Source organism: Tachypleus tridentatus, chromosome 1 (assembly GCF_004210375.1).
Source record: "Tachypleus tridentatus isolate NWPU-2018 chromosome 1, ASM421037v1, whole genome shotgun sequence".
NCBI lineage: Eukaryota > Metazoa > Arthropoda > Merostomata > Xiphosura > Limulidae > Tachypleus > Tachypleus tridentatus.
The window spans coordinates 2934147-2949826 of NC_134825.1; the positions used below are offsets into that span (position 1 = coordinate 2934147).

The following is a 15680-nucleotide window of genomic DNA, read 5'->3' on the forward strand; positions in this document are numbered from 1 at the left end:
CATGTTGGTTGGTGTCCTGCTTCCTTCTCCTCATCCAGCTTTTTCCATTTCATGAGTGCATCCCTTTGGGAATGGAGGGCATGGGTTGATCAGTAAGAAGACTTTGGATTTTTGGTCTGCAGCCATAAGGTCGTATCCTGTCAGCTTCCTGGAGCTTTGTGCTGTTTATCATGTTTTACTTCATTTTCTCCATATGGCCAGATATCATCTGGTAATGTTCCATTCCGACTTCTTTAATGGTTTCTGATCTCATTCACCAGGGTGGCACCCATTCTACATCCCTCTGTGTTCATACATTAGATCTTCCTTTTGGGACCACACGCTCAATATTCTTATACATGTCATGTCCCAGATGCTTTCACTATTATCAGATTTCTGTCCAGACAACATTTACCCAGTCGTCTCTTAATCATTTTGTTTTCCAATGGTTTTTGACTTTTGTGGTTATAATTCTCACATTGAATCTTTCACTACATCCTTTAACCACACATTGTCTTCATTTTATCCTCCAGAATCTCATCTTCTTACTCTGGCTGTTCATGTTTTCAGCCAAAATTTTCTATCCTCCCATTCTCCTTCTTCTATTGGTAGTTTCATTCATTTCTCACTATTTCCATTATATTGCAGTTTTCTTCCTCTTTAGGTTATCATCTTCCACCTATAGACATTTTAAGATATCAGAATCCACTGAGACTGTAACTGAATCAATTATTTCTTTTCTAAATTTTCATTTTTAGGAACCCTCTTCCCTTTTATTACTGCTCATTGTTTAGATTCCATTCTGTGGTAATTGGTGCCTGACCAAGTATATTTTAATTGTTCAAATTCTCAGTCAAGCCATGTATTAGATTCCTTCCAGTTTCATGACAGTGTTATCCTCTTTTCTACTCCAGATGATTGGGTTTTGTATTATAGTTGAGTTGCCAGTCCTCTTTCCTGTCACACTACATGGATGTCATTATCTGGTGGCAAGGTTTTGGATTCTAATTGACTGACTGATGATATGATCTTCATCCTACCCCCTCATAGATATCAGTAGCCTGGATTTTGGATGTAGCTGACTTGCCCTAGTCACTCTACACTTAGGAAAACATTCTTTTCATTTTAACTACTTTTCTCATTTCTAAGATTAAGTTATGTAAATTTTGCATGGTTCAAGTCACTTTTTGGCTATAATTCTCTCCCTGTTGAATGTGCCTCTCTGTTTCCTGCCCATATGTGCAACATGGGTGAATAGTACACCTGGTTCAGAAGGGATGTGGTTTTCCGTGCAAGATATCAGAATCTGACTGTCTTATCTTAGAGAGTGTTCTTAGCACACATTAGATGGATGCTTCTTTCTTTCCCTTACACCAGTCTGTCGTGTAATGTATAGTTCTAAGTATTTAAATGAGAAGACAGGTAATACACCATATTGGAAGTTATAATTTTCTTACGCTGAAAATGTATTTCTCATAAGAACTTGCCTTTTCTCACACTTCCCACTCTTCCTCCTCACTAGAAACCAGTGCTTCCATCTTTTGTCAAACCTTAAAGTGCAGTTTGGTAAAATTGAAAGGAGAGTCACTTGAGAATATGTTACACTAGAGGGTTGATGCAGGATGATTTGTATGAGAGAGTCATTGGAATTGATCAGTTGCAATGGATGGGAGATAGAAGGCTTGTGACATGTATAAAAAAATTATCTTTTAGTATAGATGACAGTACTGAAAAAAAATAGTTATTTATGTTATGCTAAATATGCATTTTCAGTGTAGGAAAATTATAATTTGAAAACCCTGAATTATAACCTAACTTCCACTTTTACAGAAATTGTCATTCAAAATACTAAAACTTAATCTAGTTAATTGTACATAACTCTGTGGAATAGTTGTACAACATATATGTACTTGTGTTGCTTCCATAACTTATCTAGAAAAGAAAGCCAGTTGTAGAAGACTATGTGAACAGTTTCTAACTGAGTGAATGTATCAGCTGTTACTAAATATAGCATGTGAGTGCCTTGATAATTGTAGTAAGTCTTTTCTTTCCTTATGATCAATGGGTGACATAAAATTTCCAAATGTGTTGCATGGAATTTTGCAAAATACTGTGCTAAGAATAAGTTATGGACCAGGAGACTGAATACAAAAGTCAAGATCCCTGTTTACTGTTTACCATCAGACTAGTGTTGTAGATCTTTTATACCATTTTGAAATACCAGCTGTTACCAGAAATAAGACCAACAGGTTATAGGTGAACTAGGTATTAATGTTAGTCCATATGAAGACATCTTATTCAAGTTACTGGATGCAGTACTTGTGATATCTCTCTGTGTGTGATTAGGTTGTTGTAATTGACACTGAGACACCATTGCTTTCTTAGATGGCTCATGGAAAGTACGTAAGAATAAATGTACATTGGACATGACATATAATGTAAACATTTACAGTGAAAACTTCTTCACAGTTGACAGTTGCAGTGTTCAAATAAACGACGAATAGATGTGGCGAGTGTCCAAAATTGTTTTAATGTAACATACTCAAACTCTGTGTGTAACCTAACTTCTGCTTTAACAAGAAACATCATTCAAAACCCTATATGAATGATTCAAAAAGATAAGTGGATAGTAATGATACTAGTGTATTAATACCTGTGGCAAGCAGGCAGTTGTGGTACTAGTGGGCATGGCAAGTGAGTTATGATGGTACTAGTGGGTGTAGCAAGTGGGTAATGGTAATGGTGGAACACTAATGAATGTGGTAAGTGGGTAATGGTGGAACACTAATGAATGTGGTAAGTGGGTAATGGTGGAACACTAATGAACATGGTAAGTGGGTAATGGTGGAACACTAATGAACGTGGTAAGTGGGTAATGGTAATGGTGGAACACTAATGAATGTGGTGAGTAATGGTGGAACACTAATGAATGTGGTAAGTGGGTAATGGTGGAACACGAATGAATGTGGTAAGTGGGTAATGGTGGAACACGAATGAATGTGGTAAGTGGGTAATGGTAATGGTGGAACACAAATGAATGAAGTAAGTGGCAAGTGGGTAATGGTGGAACACTAATGAACGTGGCAAGTGGGTAATGGTGGAACACTAATGAATGTGGGTATAATTTTATAGTTTTTGACTCTAAATAAGTAAAATTAAAGGCTATAAAAATTACATTTTGACTTAGTAATATATTGTGATGAGTAATTTATGTTAGGGTTCATACCCATGTTTAATTACATTTTGACTTAGTAATATATTGTGATGAGTAATTTATGTTAGGGTTCATACCCATGTTTAATTACATTTTGACTTAGTAATATATTGTGATGAGTAATTTATGTTAGGGTTCATACCCATGTTTAATTACATTTTGACTTAGTAATATATTGTGATGAGTAATTTATGTTAGGGTTCATACCCATGTTTAATTACATTTTGACTTAATAATATATTGTGATGAGTACTTTATGTTAGGGTTCATACCCACGTTTAATTACATTTTGACTTAGTAATATATTGTGATGAGTAATTTATGTTAGGGTGCATAGCCATGTTTAATTACATTTTGACTTAGTAATATATTGTGATGAGTACTTTATGTTAGGGTTCATACCCATGTTTAATTACATTTTGACTTAGTAATATATTGTGATGAGTAATTTATGTTAGGGTTCATACCCATGTTTAATTACATTTTGACTTAGTAATATATTGTGATGAGTAATTTATGTTAGGGTGCATAGCCATGTTTAATTACATTTTGATTTAGTAATATATTGTGATGAGTAATTTATGTTAGGGTTCATACACATGTTTAATTACATTTTGACTTAGTAATATATTGTGATGAGTAACTTATGTTAGGGTGCATAGCCATGTTTAATTACATTTTGACTTAGTAATATATTGTGATGAGTACTTTATGTTAGGGTTCATACCCATGTTTAATTACATTTTGTATGTGACTCTTTAAGACATGACTCTGACCTACCTGTAGTGACAGTGTTAAGAGAGAACTGCATTCAGATATCTAAAATAGAAAACCATTAAAGAGCAGTTAGGGAAGTAAGAACATAATCCTACACTGTTTTAACAAAAACATGAATGTGTCTGCTCAGTAGTAATGCTGGTTTGATTTGATTTTAGCCCATGCCAAAAATTGAACAGAATGGTCCTGGGTTTTTCTATAAAGTATTCTGGAGGAGAGGGGATCTTCATGGTGCTCAGTGGGAAACAGTGGTGATTTCTGACTGGCAACAGAATGAATATGTTGTACATAATCAGCCTACATTTACACAGTACAGACTGAAAGTAGAGGCACATAATAAAGTTGGCCAGGCTCATGTGTCTGCAACTGAAGTCTTAGGTTACTCAGGAGAAGATCGTAAGTAGATAAGTATATATATGTTTCTGCAGAAGTTGCCTAAGCCTTAACATGTGGAGGACATGTCGAGAGTTTACTAGTGTTTTGTGCAGAGTATTAAAAACATGAGTTTGGAAGGAGTCAAACATGTTTTTATTTTGTTCTGAATGGTTACTATTTTTCTGATTTTTGCAATACCAATATTTTTATAAACAGCTTCTATCAGAATATGTAACATGTTGAATGAAGATGAGATAATTACTGAAGTATTTAAGGATAATTTGTTAGATGTGACAAGTGAAAGTGAAGATTCTGATAGTTGCTTTAGCCACAGTGACATTGGTAGACCTACAGAGAAATGTAAAGTTGTGTTACCAACTGTTTTTGAATTGGAAAGTGATGGTGATTCTACAAATGTTTCTCTTTGTGATTTATTTTCCTATTGTGATAATGATAACTAGTGAGAAAATTATAAAATATGACCTGATGATGTGAATGGTGTGGGAGAGTGGCACAGGTTATATGTTCAACATGAACATTTATACGTGAATGGTGTGGGAGAGTGGCACAGGTTATATGTTCAACATGAACATTTATACTGGTCAGGGGAAAAATTGGAGAAAACTATTATTTCAGTTCTTGCTCATAATCTTGGATTGTGGCATCATGTATACCAGGACAATTATTACAACAGTACGTCCATTGTAAACATGCTCCAAGAACATAAAACAAGAGTCTGCAGAACAATCAGAGCAGATAGAGGGTTGCTGTTCATATGGAAAGACAAGAGAGAAGTGAGAATGGTTTCAACCATCCATGTTTCTACCACAGGAAAGAAAAATAGAATAAGTATAGAATATTTAATAAAACCTGTGTGTGTTCTACACACAACACTCACATGGAAGGATGTTGGTCATGTAAATCAATACCTCATACTACACCATTTTAGTCATATTTTATCTAATAAACTGTGACCTTTTCAATTCACATATATTCTAAATCAATACTAAAAAAAGAAAAAAAGTTCCTCCTATTTGTGACAAGAGAATGGATTAGTAATAAGGAGAAAGAAGGCTCACTGAAACTAGAGAGGAATGAACCCAGTCCATCATGTGAAGACACAAGGAGAACCCAGTGTGAGGAAGACTGTTTGGTGACATGAAGACACAAGGAGAACCCAACATAAGGAAGACTTTCTGTTCACATGAAGACACAAGGAGAACCCAACATAAGGAAGACTTTCTGTTCACATGAAGACACAAGGAGAACCCAACATAAGGAAGACTTTCTGTTCACATGAAGACACAAGGAGAACCCAACATAAGGAAGACTTTCTGTTCACATGAAGACACAAGGAGAACCCAACATAAGGAAGACTTTCTGTTGACATGAAGACACAAGGAGAACCCAAAATAAGGAAGACTGTTTGGTGACATTGAAGACACAAGGAGAACCCAACATAAGGAAGACTGTTTGGTGACATTGAAGACACAAGGAGAACCCAACATAAGGAAGACTGTTTGGTGATATGAAGACACAAGGAGAACCCATATTTTGACATGAAGCAGCATATTCCTGTGCTCATTTCATGTACATGAAAAAATAAATTTACCACCAGAGCCTGTAGGGTTTGTGCTGCCCATGAGAAAAGAAGTGAAATGCAATATATATGCATATTTTGTGTGGTTCTGCTTCATATAGGAAAATGTTTGACAAGAAATTGCAAAAATTTACTTTGTCTTTTTGTACATACTTTATACGTTTCAGATAAATAAATAAAAGTGTAGTTACGAACAAAATAAAATACATCTAACTCCTTTCAAACTCGGTGTTTTAATAAATGGCACACACAGACTTTGCACGTGTAAACTTGTGACCCATCCTCAGTGTGTTAAGACAACTTTTATTCTCATTATTCTGTAATTAGTTTTTAAGACTACATCATAAGCCAGACTAAGAAGTGGTCTTATAGCTGAAGTTTATCTAACCGACTACTTATAATACTGATTACTGTGTTTAAGTGTTATGAGATACACAGTAGATTATCATCTGATTATGTCCTAGGAATGTTCCATAATGATGTAGCTACCAGTATATGTAATGAATAAGATTTGGCTCACCAAAGTTTATTTGTAGCTTTCACTAATATGTCACATTAATGTATTATGTTTACCTGACATAACCTGTACACCTAAAGGGAAAGTAATATTTCAAGTGCATTGTTGAAATTTCTAATTTATGCTCAAGCAAAATTTTAACTTAAGGGTTTATATTATACAGGACCTTTGGATGCACCCACAAATTTCAAGCTGATCTTTAAAAAAAATGCTAATTCTGCTATGTTCTCATGGGATCCTGTCTCTCCTGTCTCCATACGTGGTCACTTCAGGGGGTACAAGGTAAGATTAAAAGTGTTCATTGGTAACAAAATTGTGTGTATATTACACAAAAAATTGTTAAAACTGTACATTCCACGTACGTTGGTTTTTTTTTTCATCTCTTGACAATGTTTAAAATGCTAGAAAATTTGCATTGGACAAATAAACGAATTATAGATGTAGATTCAGCATGCTAGTTTTACAAAAGTGATAATGGTGCAGTCATTGAACTAGGAGCCCTGTTGCACAAATTTTAACAAATGATGAATCCTGCTAACTAGTTCCTATAAATTGTAGAATTTGTGTAAAATAAAATTACTTCAAAACCACATTTTTAGTGTTTCCAAACCTCAAAATAAATATACTATGAATAAATGAAGTATATCTACTGAAGAGGACTGGAGAGATCTGACATATTTATAATATTTTAAACACATTACTAACTAAATATTTTTGTTGAAGATCATCGGTATTGTCAGGCATGACCATTAGTGTTGTAGTAGGAGTTATAGTTTTTGTTCTTCTTTAGTCAAATAAAGTGAAATTTAAAAAACTTGTTGTGTTTCATTGTTTGTCAAATGGAATAATACATACTGAAGTGAGTTTCTAACTTTTACCTTTCTTAAGGGTTGAAGGATGAAAGAGCCTGATTTTTCTGTTTCTCTTGCATTTACTTTAATCAGGTTATTCTTGTTAGTAAATCATATAATAGTTGTAAGTGTTCCTGCCCATAATCTTCACTGCTTGTTGGCTGGCTGATCTAACAGTCATCTATCCATGATCTTCACTGCTTGTTGGCTGACTGATCTAATAGTCATCCATCCATGATCTTCACTGCTTGTTGGCTGACTGATCTAATAGTCATCCATCCATGATCTTCACTGCTTGTTGGCTGACTGATCTAATAGTCATCTATCCATGATCTTCACTGCTTGTTTGCTGGCTGATCTAACAGTCGTCTATCCATGATCCTCACTGCTTGTTGGCTGGCTGATCTAATAGTCATCTATCCATGATCTTCACTGCTTGTTGGCTGACTGATCTAATAGTCATCCATCCATGATCTTCACTGCTTGTTTGCTGGCTGATCTAACAGTCATCTATCCATGATCTTCACTGCTTGTTGGCTGGCTGGCTGATCTAACAGTCATCTATCACAGTTTTTTGTTTTTGTTTTTTTTTAATATCAGGAACTTTAGGATTTATTGACATTTCTAAGATTTTTGTTTTTAAATCTAGGAGAGCATTATTACAATGATTTTGCCCTAGTAGGACAGAGATTTCATACAAATATAATGTAGAATTTATGTAGATTTACAGATATTTTAATTTGTGTTTTCATTCTATACTGTTCAGCATAAGCTATTTTTCTTTTTAAAGTTATCGTGTTAGGATTGTGTGTTTTTGTGTTGCAGGTTCAATATATCTTTTCTCTCATTTAAAGCACACATATTGTTTTGTACTGTGTTAAAGGAATATTCTTTGTTTTATTCTGATCTAGTAAGTATTTGTTATTTGTATAAATCTCTTTCTTGTCTCTTCCAATTATATCTTAACCTTTGCAACTTATGGGGAAATATACACTCACACCTGTAATTCAGGACTTAAACTTACTAACTTTACTTGTTATACCTGAGTTACCTGGGTATTGTTGAGCATGATTATGACATTGTTAAACTTACTAACTTTACTTGTTATACCTGAGTTACCTGGGTATTGTTGAGCATGATTATGACATTGTTAAACTTACTAACTATACTTGCTTGTTATACCTGAGTTACCTAGGTATTGTTGAGCATGATTATGACATTGTTAAACTTACTAACTATACTTGTTTGTTATACCTGAGTTACCTAGGTATTGTTGAGCATAATTATGATATTGTTTATTTTCATATATTAGTGTTAACTCTTAAACAGCAGGAATGTTGTATGTATCAATATCAGTTGACTATGGCTGCTGTGTAATGGTTAAATGTAAATGATAATTTTATAAAGATAACATTACACAATGTTTAGGAACAACAGGAACTTGTTAGTCCATCATGGCTGTTCGATCATTGAAACTAAAACTGTTTAAAAAAACTAAAAATCTTAAAGCTAGCCTTTAACATTTATTTACTTTTAAGCTTTTTCTTAAACTCACTTAAATTTATTATAGTTAACTATAACTAATTCTTCTGAAGGCAACCCATTCCAAAGGCCAACCATTTCTGGTTAGTAAAATAAAACTTTCTTAGCTGAAGATGACTACAACCTTCCCAGATGTTGATTCCCACCATTAAGTATGAAGAAAGATGATGCACTAACATTATCAATTATTTTTAAAATCTTAAAAGCTTCAATGAAATACCCTCTAATTTTTTGTATTTTTCAAGAGAAAACAATTTCAGGAATCTCAACCTCTCTCTGGATGAAAACCCATCTCAGACACCTCACTACTGAACCTCTTCTTCGCCCTTTCCACAAATTCAATGTCCTTTATGAAGTAAGAAAGTTAACATCGTCAGCACATTAAAGTAATTTGTTGACTGTTTCTTTATCTGTTTAACTGATGTAAATCAAAAAGAGTAAAGGTCCTAAGACAGACCCCTGAGGTACCACAGTTATTATGTTAATCTAACAGACCCCTGAGGTACCACAGCTATTATGTTAATCTAACAGACCCCTGAGGTACCACAGCTATTATGTTAATCTAATAGACCCCTGAGGTACCACAGTTATTATGTTAATCTAATAGACCCCTGAGGTACCATAGTTATTATGGTTATCTAACAGACCATTGAGGTACCACAGCTATTATGTTAATCTAACAGACCCCTGAGGTACCACAGCTATTATGCTAATCTAACAGACCCCTGAGGTACCACAGCTATTATGTTAATCTAACAGACCCCTGAGGTACCAGAGTTATTATGTTAATCTAGCAGACCCCTGAGGTACCACAGTTATTATGTTAATCTAGCAGACCCCTGAGGTACCACAGATATTATGTTAATCTAACAGAGCCCTGATGTACCACAGTTATTATGTTAATCTAACAGACTCCTGAGGTACCACAGTTATTATGTTAATCCACTTCCACTGAACTTCATGTATAACAATCTTCTGCTTTCTTCTATCTAACCACTCTTCTATCTACAGTTTTCTTTAAAAGCCTTTTATCTATCATCTAATCAATTGCTTTCTGAAAATTCAGATTCACCAAATCTTCACTCTTACCCTCATCTGCATATGCAGTGAGAGATTGAAAGAATGTCAAAACCTTTGTAATGGAAGATTTTCCCTCAGTAAAACTTATGTTGACTATAATATTCTAAACTTTGTTAAATGACTTTGCAAATAATTCTTTATCAGACTTTCCAAAACCTTCCCCACAAATGATGCAAGACTAACAGGTCTTTAACTACTGGGACAGTTACATTAGTTAACTTTCAATTCTCAGGTACTTAACCTCTGTTCAAGGACTGACAGAAAGTAATAGTAAATGGCTCACATATCCAGTCTTTAATCTTCTTCATATCCCTTAGGGACATATTATCTGGGCTAGGGAAACCTGTCATTCCTTAAACTTCCTAGTGTTTTGTTAACCAGCTCAAAAGCCCTCCAGTGCCACAGCAGTTTGTCTGTGGACTTATGCTAGAAACTGAGTTTTGATACTTGTGGTTGGCAGAGCACGGATAGCCCTTTGTGGAGCTTTGAGCTTAAATACAAACAATGTGATCATCTAGTGTGGCTCTGTTAGTTGTTTCTGTAACATCAGATGTGACTGATTAAAATGATTAGAAAGATTAAAAGTTCCTTGTCGTAACAATGTATTTATGTAGTTAGATCAGAATGTTAAAATAACTGGTTAGTTTTTAGTTTTTGTCCATGTAAGTTGCTTGTAATTAACTGGTTAGTTTTTAGTTTTTGTGTATGTGTAAGTTGCTTGTTCAACCAAAATTTATTGGTAATGTTTTACTTAAATTGTTTTATTAAACAGATTCAAACATGGACTCCAGAAGAAGGGGAAGATAGGCTTCGGGAGATTACAGTTCCAGCTAATGTTACTCAGTCACTGGTGAACATTTTTAAACCTTTTTCCAAAAACACTGTCAGAGTATTGGCTTTCAACAGCATCTACTCAGGACCACCTTCAAATGAAATTGAATTTACTACACCAGAAGGAAGTATGTCATAGTATAGAATTTTGTACAATTTAATTTTACTATATAATATCCTGTTCTTATAATCACAGCTCTTACATCATTCAGCCGTCTGACTTTTGTCCCAAGTTGCCACTGCTTGATAAGTTTATTAACTTAAGGCTATGCTATTGTTTAATCAAAACAGTAATTCTCTCTATATCTAGTTGTTTAATGAACAGTCACCAGGCCTCACTTTGACTTTCATAACTTATGAAAAAGCATACTATATGTATAACATTGTCAAAAAGTACTTAGATTTTAATCTCGTATATATCTCAAGCTGACCAACTTTATTTGAGCTATGAATGCTTACCACACCTAATTTTGGACTGTTGACCAGACAAGACTAGTTTCTAGCACCTGTGGGCTGACAACTCTTGGGTCATTCTCCTTACCAGTTGTCACATTGTAATATCTAGTGAAGGGTGACTGTATTTTGGATTAAGAATCACAGGTTCTATACCATGCTTTCCCTTTTAGCCGTAAGGACATTATAATTGTTGTCATGAGGACTGTTGTCTAGTACCCTATCCTTTTCTTGAATTCAAAATTAAGGATATTGACAAATAGATTGCCTTCAACATAAAAATAAATATGACACTCTTAACTGTGCTGTCGGTCAATTTGATGAACTTCATAACAACCATAAAAAATCATGAAACAAATAACCTTTTTTCTTTATAAAATGATTGGAAATTATAACAACAAACCAGAAATGTTTATTCTAAATATGTCAAATCTTGTAATATTATAGATCTATTTGTATTTATTACATTTCTATTAAAGTCAACTTTGGAACCATGTTTAACTAATAATCTCACCACACAGATTGTAAATTACATGAGGAACATCCAATTCTTGTTATTGCATCGAACAACATCAAACTGATGTATAAAACCTGTTGTTGTTCTCGTATTTCAAACTAACATAGCTGTACTTTCTTAATACAGCGACATTTTGGTTACCATACATTACATATGTATATCTGTTATTACTATCTAGAAATAAGTTTCAGAATGGTAAACACTAAACATCTATATTTATATATAGAAAATAATGGTCTGTACCACTTATATTATCAAATTTTTTTTGTATTCATGTATGGTACTTGCTAAGCCTCATTGAATTTTGCACATGGAGTAGATAGAAAAATATTATAATCTGATAACGTGTTTCTGATGTGTTAAAAACTGTAGATGCTGTATTGTTTGTGTCATAGAATGGAACTTGAACAAAACCAGAATGATGATGTATCATGTGACACACATAAATTGATACTTACTGTTATATTTACTTATGAAATCAGAAATTAAATAATTTATAATGATGAATCATAAATCACAGTTTGATGCCAAACATTAATAATATAATAGTTTAACAGAATTTTTAATGCAAGTCTTCTAAATTTGATGACATACCCTCTAACCCCTACCTTAATGTAGAAATGGTTAAAGCATGTCCATACAATAAGCATTGTTTGAAGCATATAAATGGCTAGCATTGTCTGAAACGTGTCCAAATCTAACGCTATCTCAAGCACGTCCATGCTGTTCATGTTCCGAAATATTAATGTGTGTAAATGGTTTTTATATTTGAAAGAAGTGCCTGTCTGTATTCTACATTTTACAATAAACGTTTCCTTTATGTTCAAGAGGATAACAAAATTACAAACCATTTCATCTTTTCACTCGTGAATTTATTTCTTCCAGCTCCTGGACCAGTGTCAGGTTTGGAAGCTAATCCACTTGGTTCAAGTGCTCTTTACTTGAATTGGAAACTACCTCTGGAGTCAAATGGTATTTTGACTGGATACCGAATTTACTACGAAGAAGGTATAACTTATAACATCCATTCATAAACATGTCATTCAGAAATTATGTAAATATAAATAATAGTTTTTAGTTTTAATTATTGTTTAATTGTTTACTTCTGCAAAATGTAGTTACTTCAATGTATAAACTATAATATACTTACATAATGTATGGTAGCATTCTTGTTAAAGCCAGATGATGTGTGTTGTTTGTGTTATAGCTAGATGTTGTATGGTGTTGTTCTTTCCATTATTATATAATATTTCATTAGTAAACATCATTTTTAAGTTCTTGTTTTGTACATATCTTTAAAATTCTATGAACACAAGTGTCAAACAGACATTTTTTTTGTTTTCAGTGTTACATAACTCCTGGTGTGGTTGCATGAGAACAGAAAACTGTTTCTAGATACAATTATTTATTCATTTTTACCAATACATCTTGTAAAGGCAAACTGTTATCTCAGTTCCATAGGTAAATTGTACAGATGGTTCTAAGCTTGCAAACTCTGTTAATGTCCTGCTACCATATATCCACACCAAGAATGTGTCATCTACATATCTTATCCAAATATCAAGTAGAGGTTTGTGTACTGTTTATAACTTAGTTCAAATGTGTACCTATACAAGTTGTCTAGCAACAGTGAAAATTTGCCTCTGAAGAAGAGCTCGGGTTAAAGGAATTTTATCATTTTTGTGTCAACACTTGTTGAACATATGTTCCTCTTTCATCATGAATGGTGAAAGTGTGCATCATAATGCTAACACTTCATTTTGTGTATAAAAACTGAAAGTTATTTTGAAAAAAGGTTGATTATTTACACACACTTTTGTTAGGTTAATCATATCTTATTTTAACAGCTCAAGTTTTATTCTCTAACAATGTGTTTTTGAAACAATTCCATTTTCTGCTGTAACTTTTGTAAGTAATACTATATCAAACAACACTAACTTTTGTAAGTAATACTATATCAAACAACACTAACTTTTGTATTCAACTTCACATTCCTGACTTACTCTACAAATTCTAAATAATTTTTAATTATGTGTATATTTCTGAAACTAGAATACTTCTCAGCAGTGTATTTGGTTATTTGATGATATGATATAGTTGTAGTTTACACTGTTAGTCTAAAACTGTTACTTATTTTGTTATTTTTGAAGTGCATAAAATCACTGAGTAATAAAATTAACTCTAATAAATCTACTTTTCTCTGCATCTGTTAAACACTTGTTTTTTTACTAGTTCTAAATACTTATTTGTAGGTTTTTCATAAGTACTCTCATTTCATAAACCTTACACACCTTTATTGTAGTCGCACTTATTAAGTTCTGTTGGCTTGGCATGGCCAGGTAGTTAGGGTGCTTCACATGCCATCTTAGGGTTGAAGGTTTGAATTCCCTTCCTATCAAACATGATTACCTCTTCAGGAATGGGGGTATTTTTATGTGATGGTCAATCCCACTATTTCTTGGTAAAACAGTAGCCCAAAAGTTGGCAGTGGATGGTGATGACTAGCTGCCTTCCCACTGGTCTTACACTACTAAATTAGGAACAGCTATTGCAGATAGCCCTTGTGTAGATTTGCGTGAAATTTAAACCAAAAAACAATTTGTCCTCCTTTAATCTGCTGTTTTAAATAACAATAATTTATGTTTTGTTTCCTACCCACAGGGTTTTAGTTTCCTATACTTTATGACATGTGGTTTTAATTATGTTTCTAAGGGTTCTGACCTATCACCTAACTTGCATTAGTTTTTATATCAGCTTTTGATTGTGTATTGATTTTAATATTCTTTTATGCAGTTTTTATTTTAATATTGAATACATGAGTCTAGAAATGGGACTTATGGCAAATAATTAAATACAAGATAAAGAACTAAGAAGGCAGATATCTTAACTCAAATGTTTAGGGAGATGTAAGTGGTTTTTCCAAAATGTAACATCAAAAGAAACATGATTAGTAAATGATCAGATACTGGTAACTGGTAGTATTTAAAGTTGTTTGTACAATCATATAATCAGTTTCTTCACCTCCAGAATGGATATGGAGATGATGAATTAACATTAACTAAAACTTGTTCCTTAATGTATGAAAGTAATTAATATATTTTGTTATATTTTTTAAAACTTTTTGATAGTTCAAGGAACACATTTGGGGACTAAAATGGAGCGACCACCGGTCACTGATCCAGATGAGACTGAGGGTAAACTAGCACCACTACAACCAGGTACTAAGTATCGTATCACCATCAGAGCTATGACAAGTAAAGGCCAAGGAGAGCCTTACTATATTGAAGCCACCACTGATGAAGAACCAGAAACTGGTAAGTTCCATTACTTCTTCATGTTGCAGTTTATTCTCACATGTAAACTTTATGTAATCTATAACATCCATCTAATGCTTTCAGTAGTTTAATTTACATACTAATTTATTTGAGACGTCATCATTATGATATTAACATTCATAATTTAACTTTTAATGCTCACATGTATGAGACTTAACTTATAGTAGACTGTTATATTTTCAGTAATGTGGTGTTCCTAGGAAAATGTTGACTTCCGGCTGGGAAACACGATAAACTGTTGTACAGGGTGTCACAGAACTTTTGACCCATAGGGAGAATAGATATTATATTCTTAAATTTAAATAAACACATTTCTAATATCAGTTGTGCATATTTAAGGAAATAAAATAACACAGTAGACCAAGATTTCATATGTGTGTGGCTGCTGATGGCATGCAATTTGAAAAATAAATAAACAAACTGTATTTTCCCTTATGGGTCTAGGCTTCTGGGAACACACTATATTTTCAGTAACATGATGTACTTGTTTGTTCAATCAACGTGCTTTAACCAGAATGCGAGCCTCAGGTTGAGAAAAATTAGATTACAGTTATATTTACAGTAATAATGAATTAACTTTATTATGTTTAAGAGAACATCATAACTGTT

The 15680-nt window shown here is 33.4% G+C and overlaps 1 protein-coding gene across 1 annotated transcript in view; it reads left to right on the forward strand.

The window, feature by feature from the left end:
• LOC143230755 (neuroglian-like) overlaps nt 1-15680 on the forward strand; it is a 68235-nt gene that overhangs the window by 45634 nt on the left and 6921 nt on the right. Inside the window, exons 14-18 of the mRNA XM_076464904.1 lie at nt 4129-4366; nt 6626-6744; nt 10708-10894; nt 12622-12744; nt 14865-15050. Coding sequence (XP_076321019.1) covers nt 4129-4366; nt 6626-6744; nt 10708-10894; nt 12622-12744; nt 14865-15050 — 853 coding nt within the window. The remainder of the gene's footprint in view (nt 1-4128; nt 4367-6625; nt 6745-10707; nt 10895-12621; nt 12745-14864; nt 15051-15680) is intronic.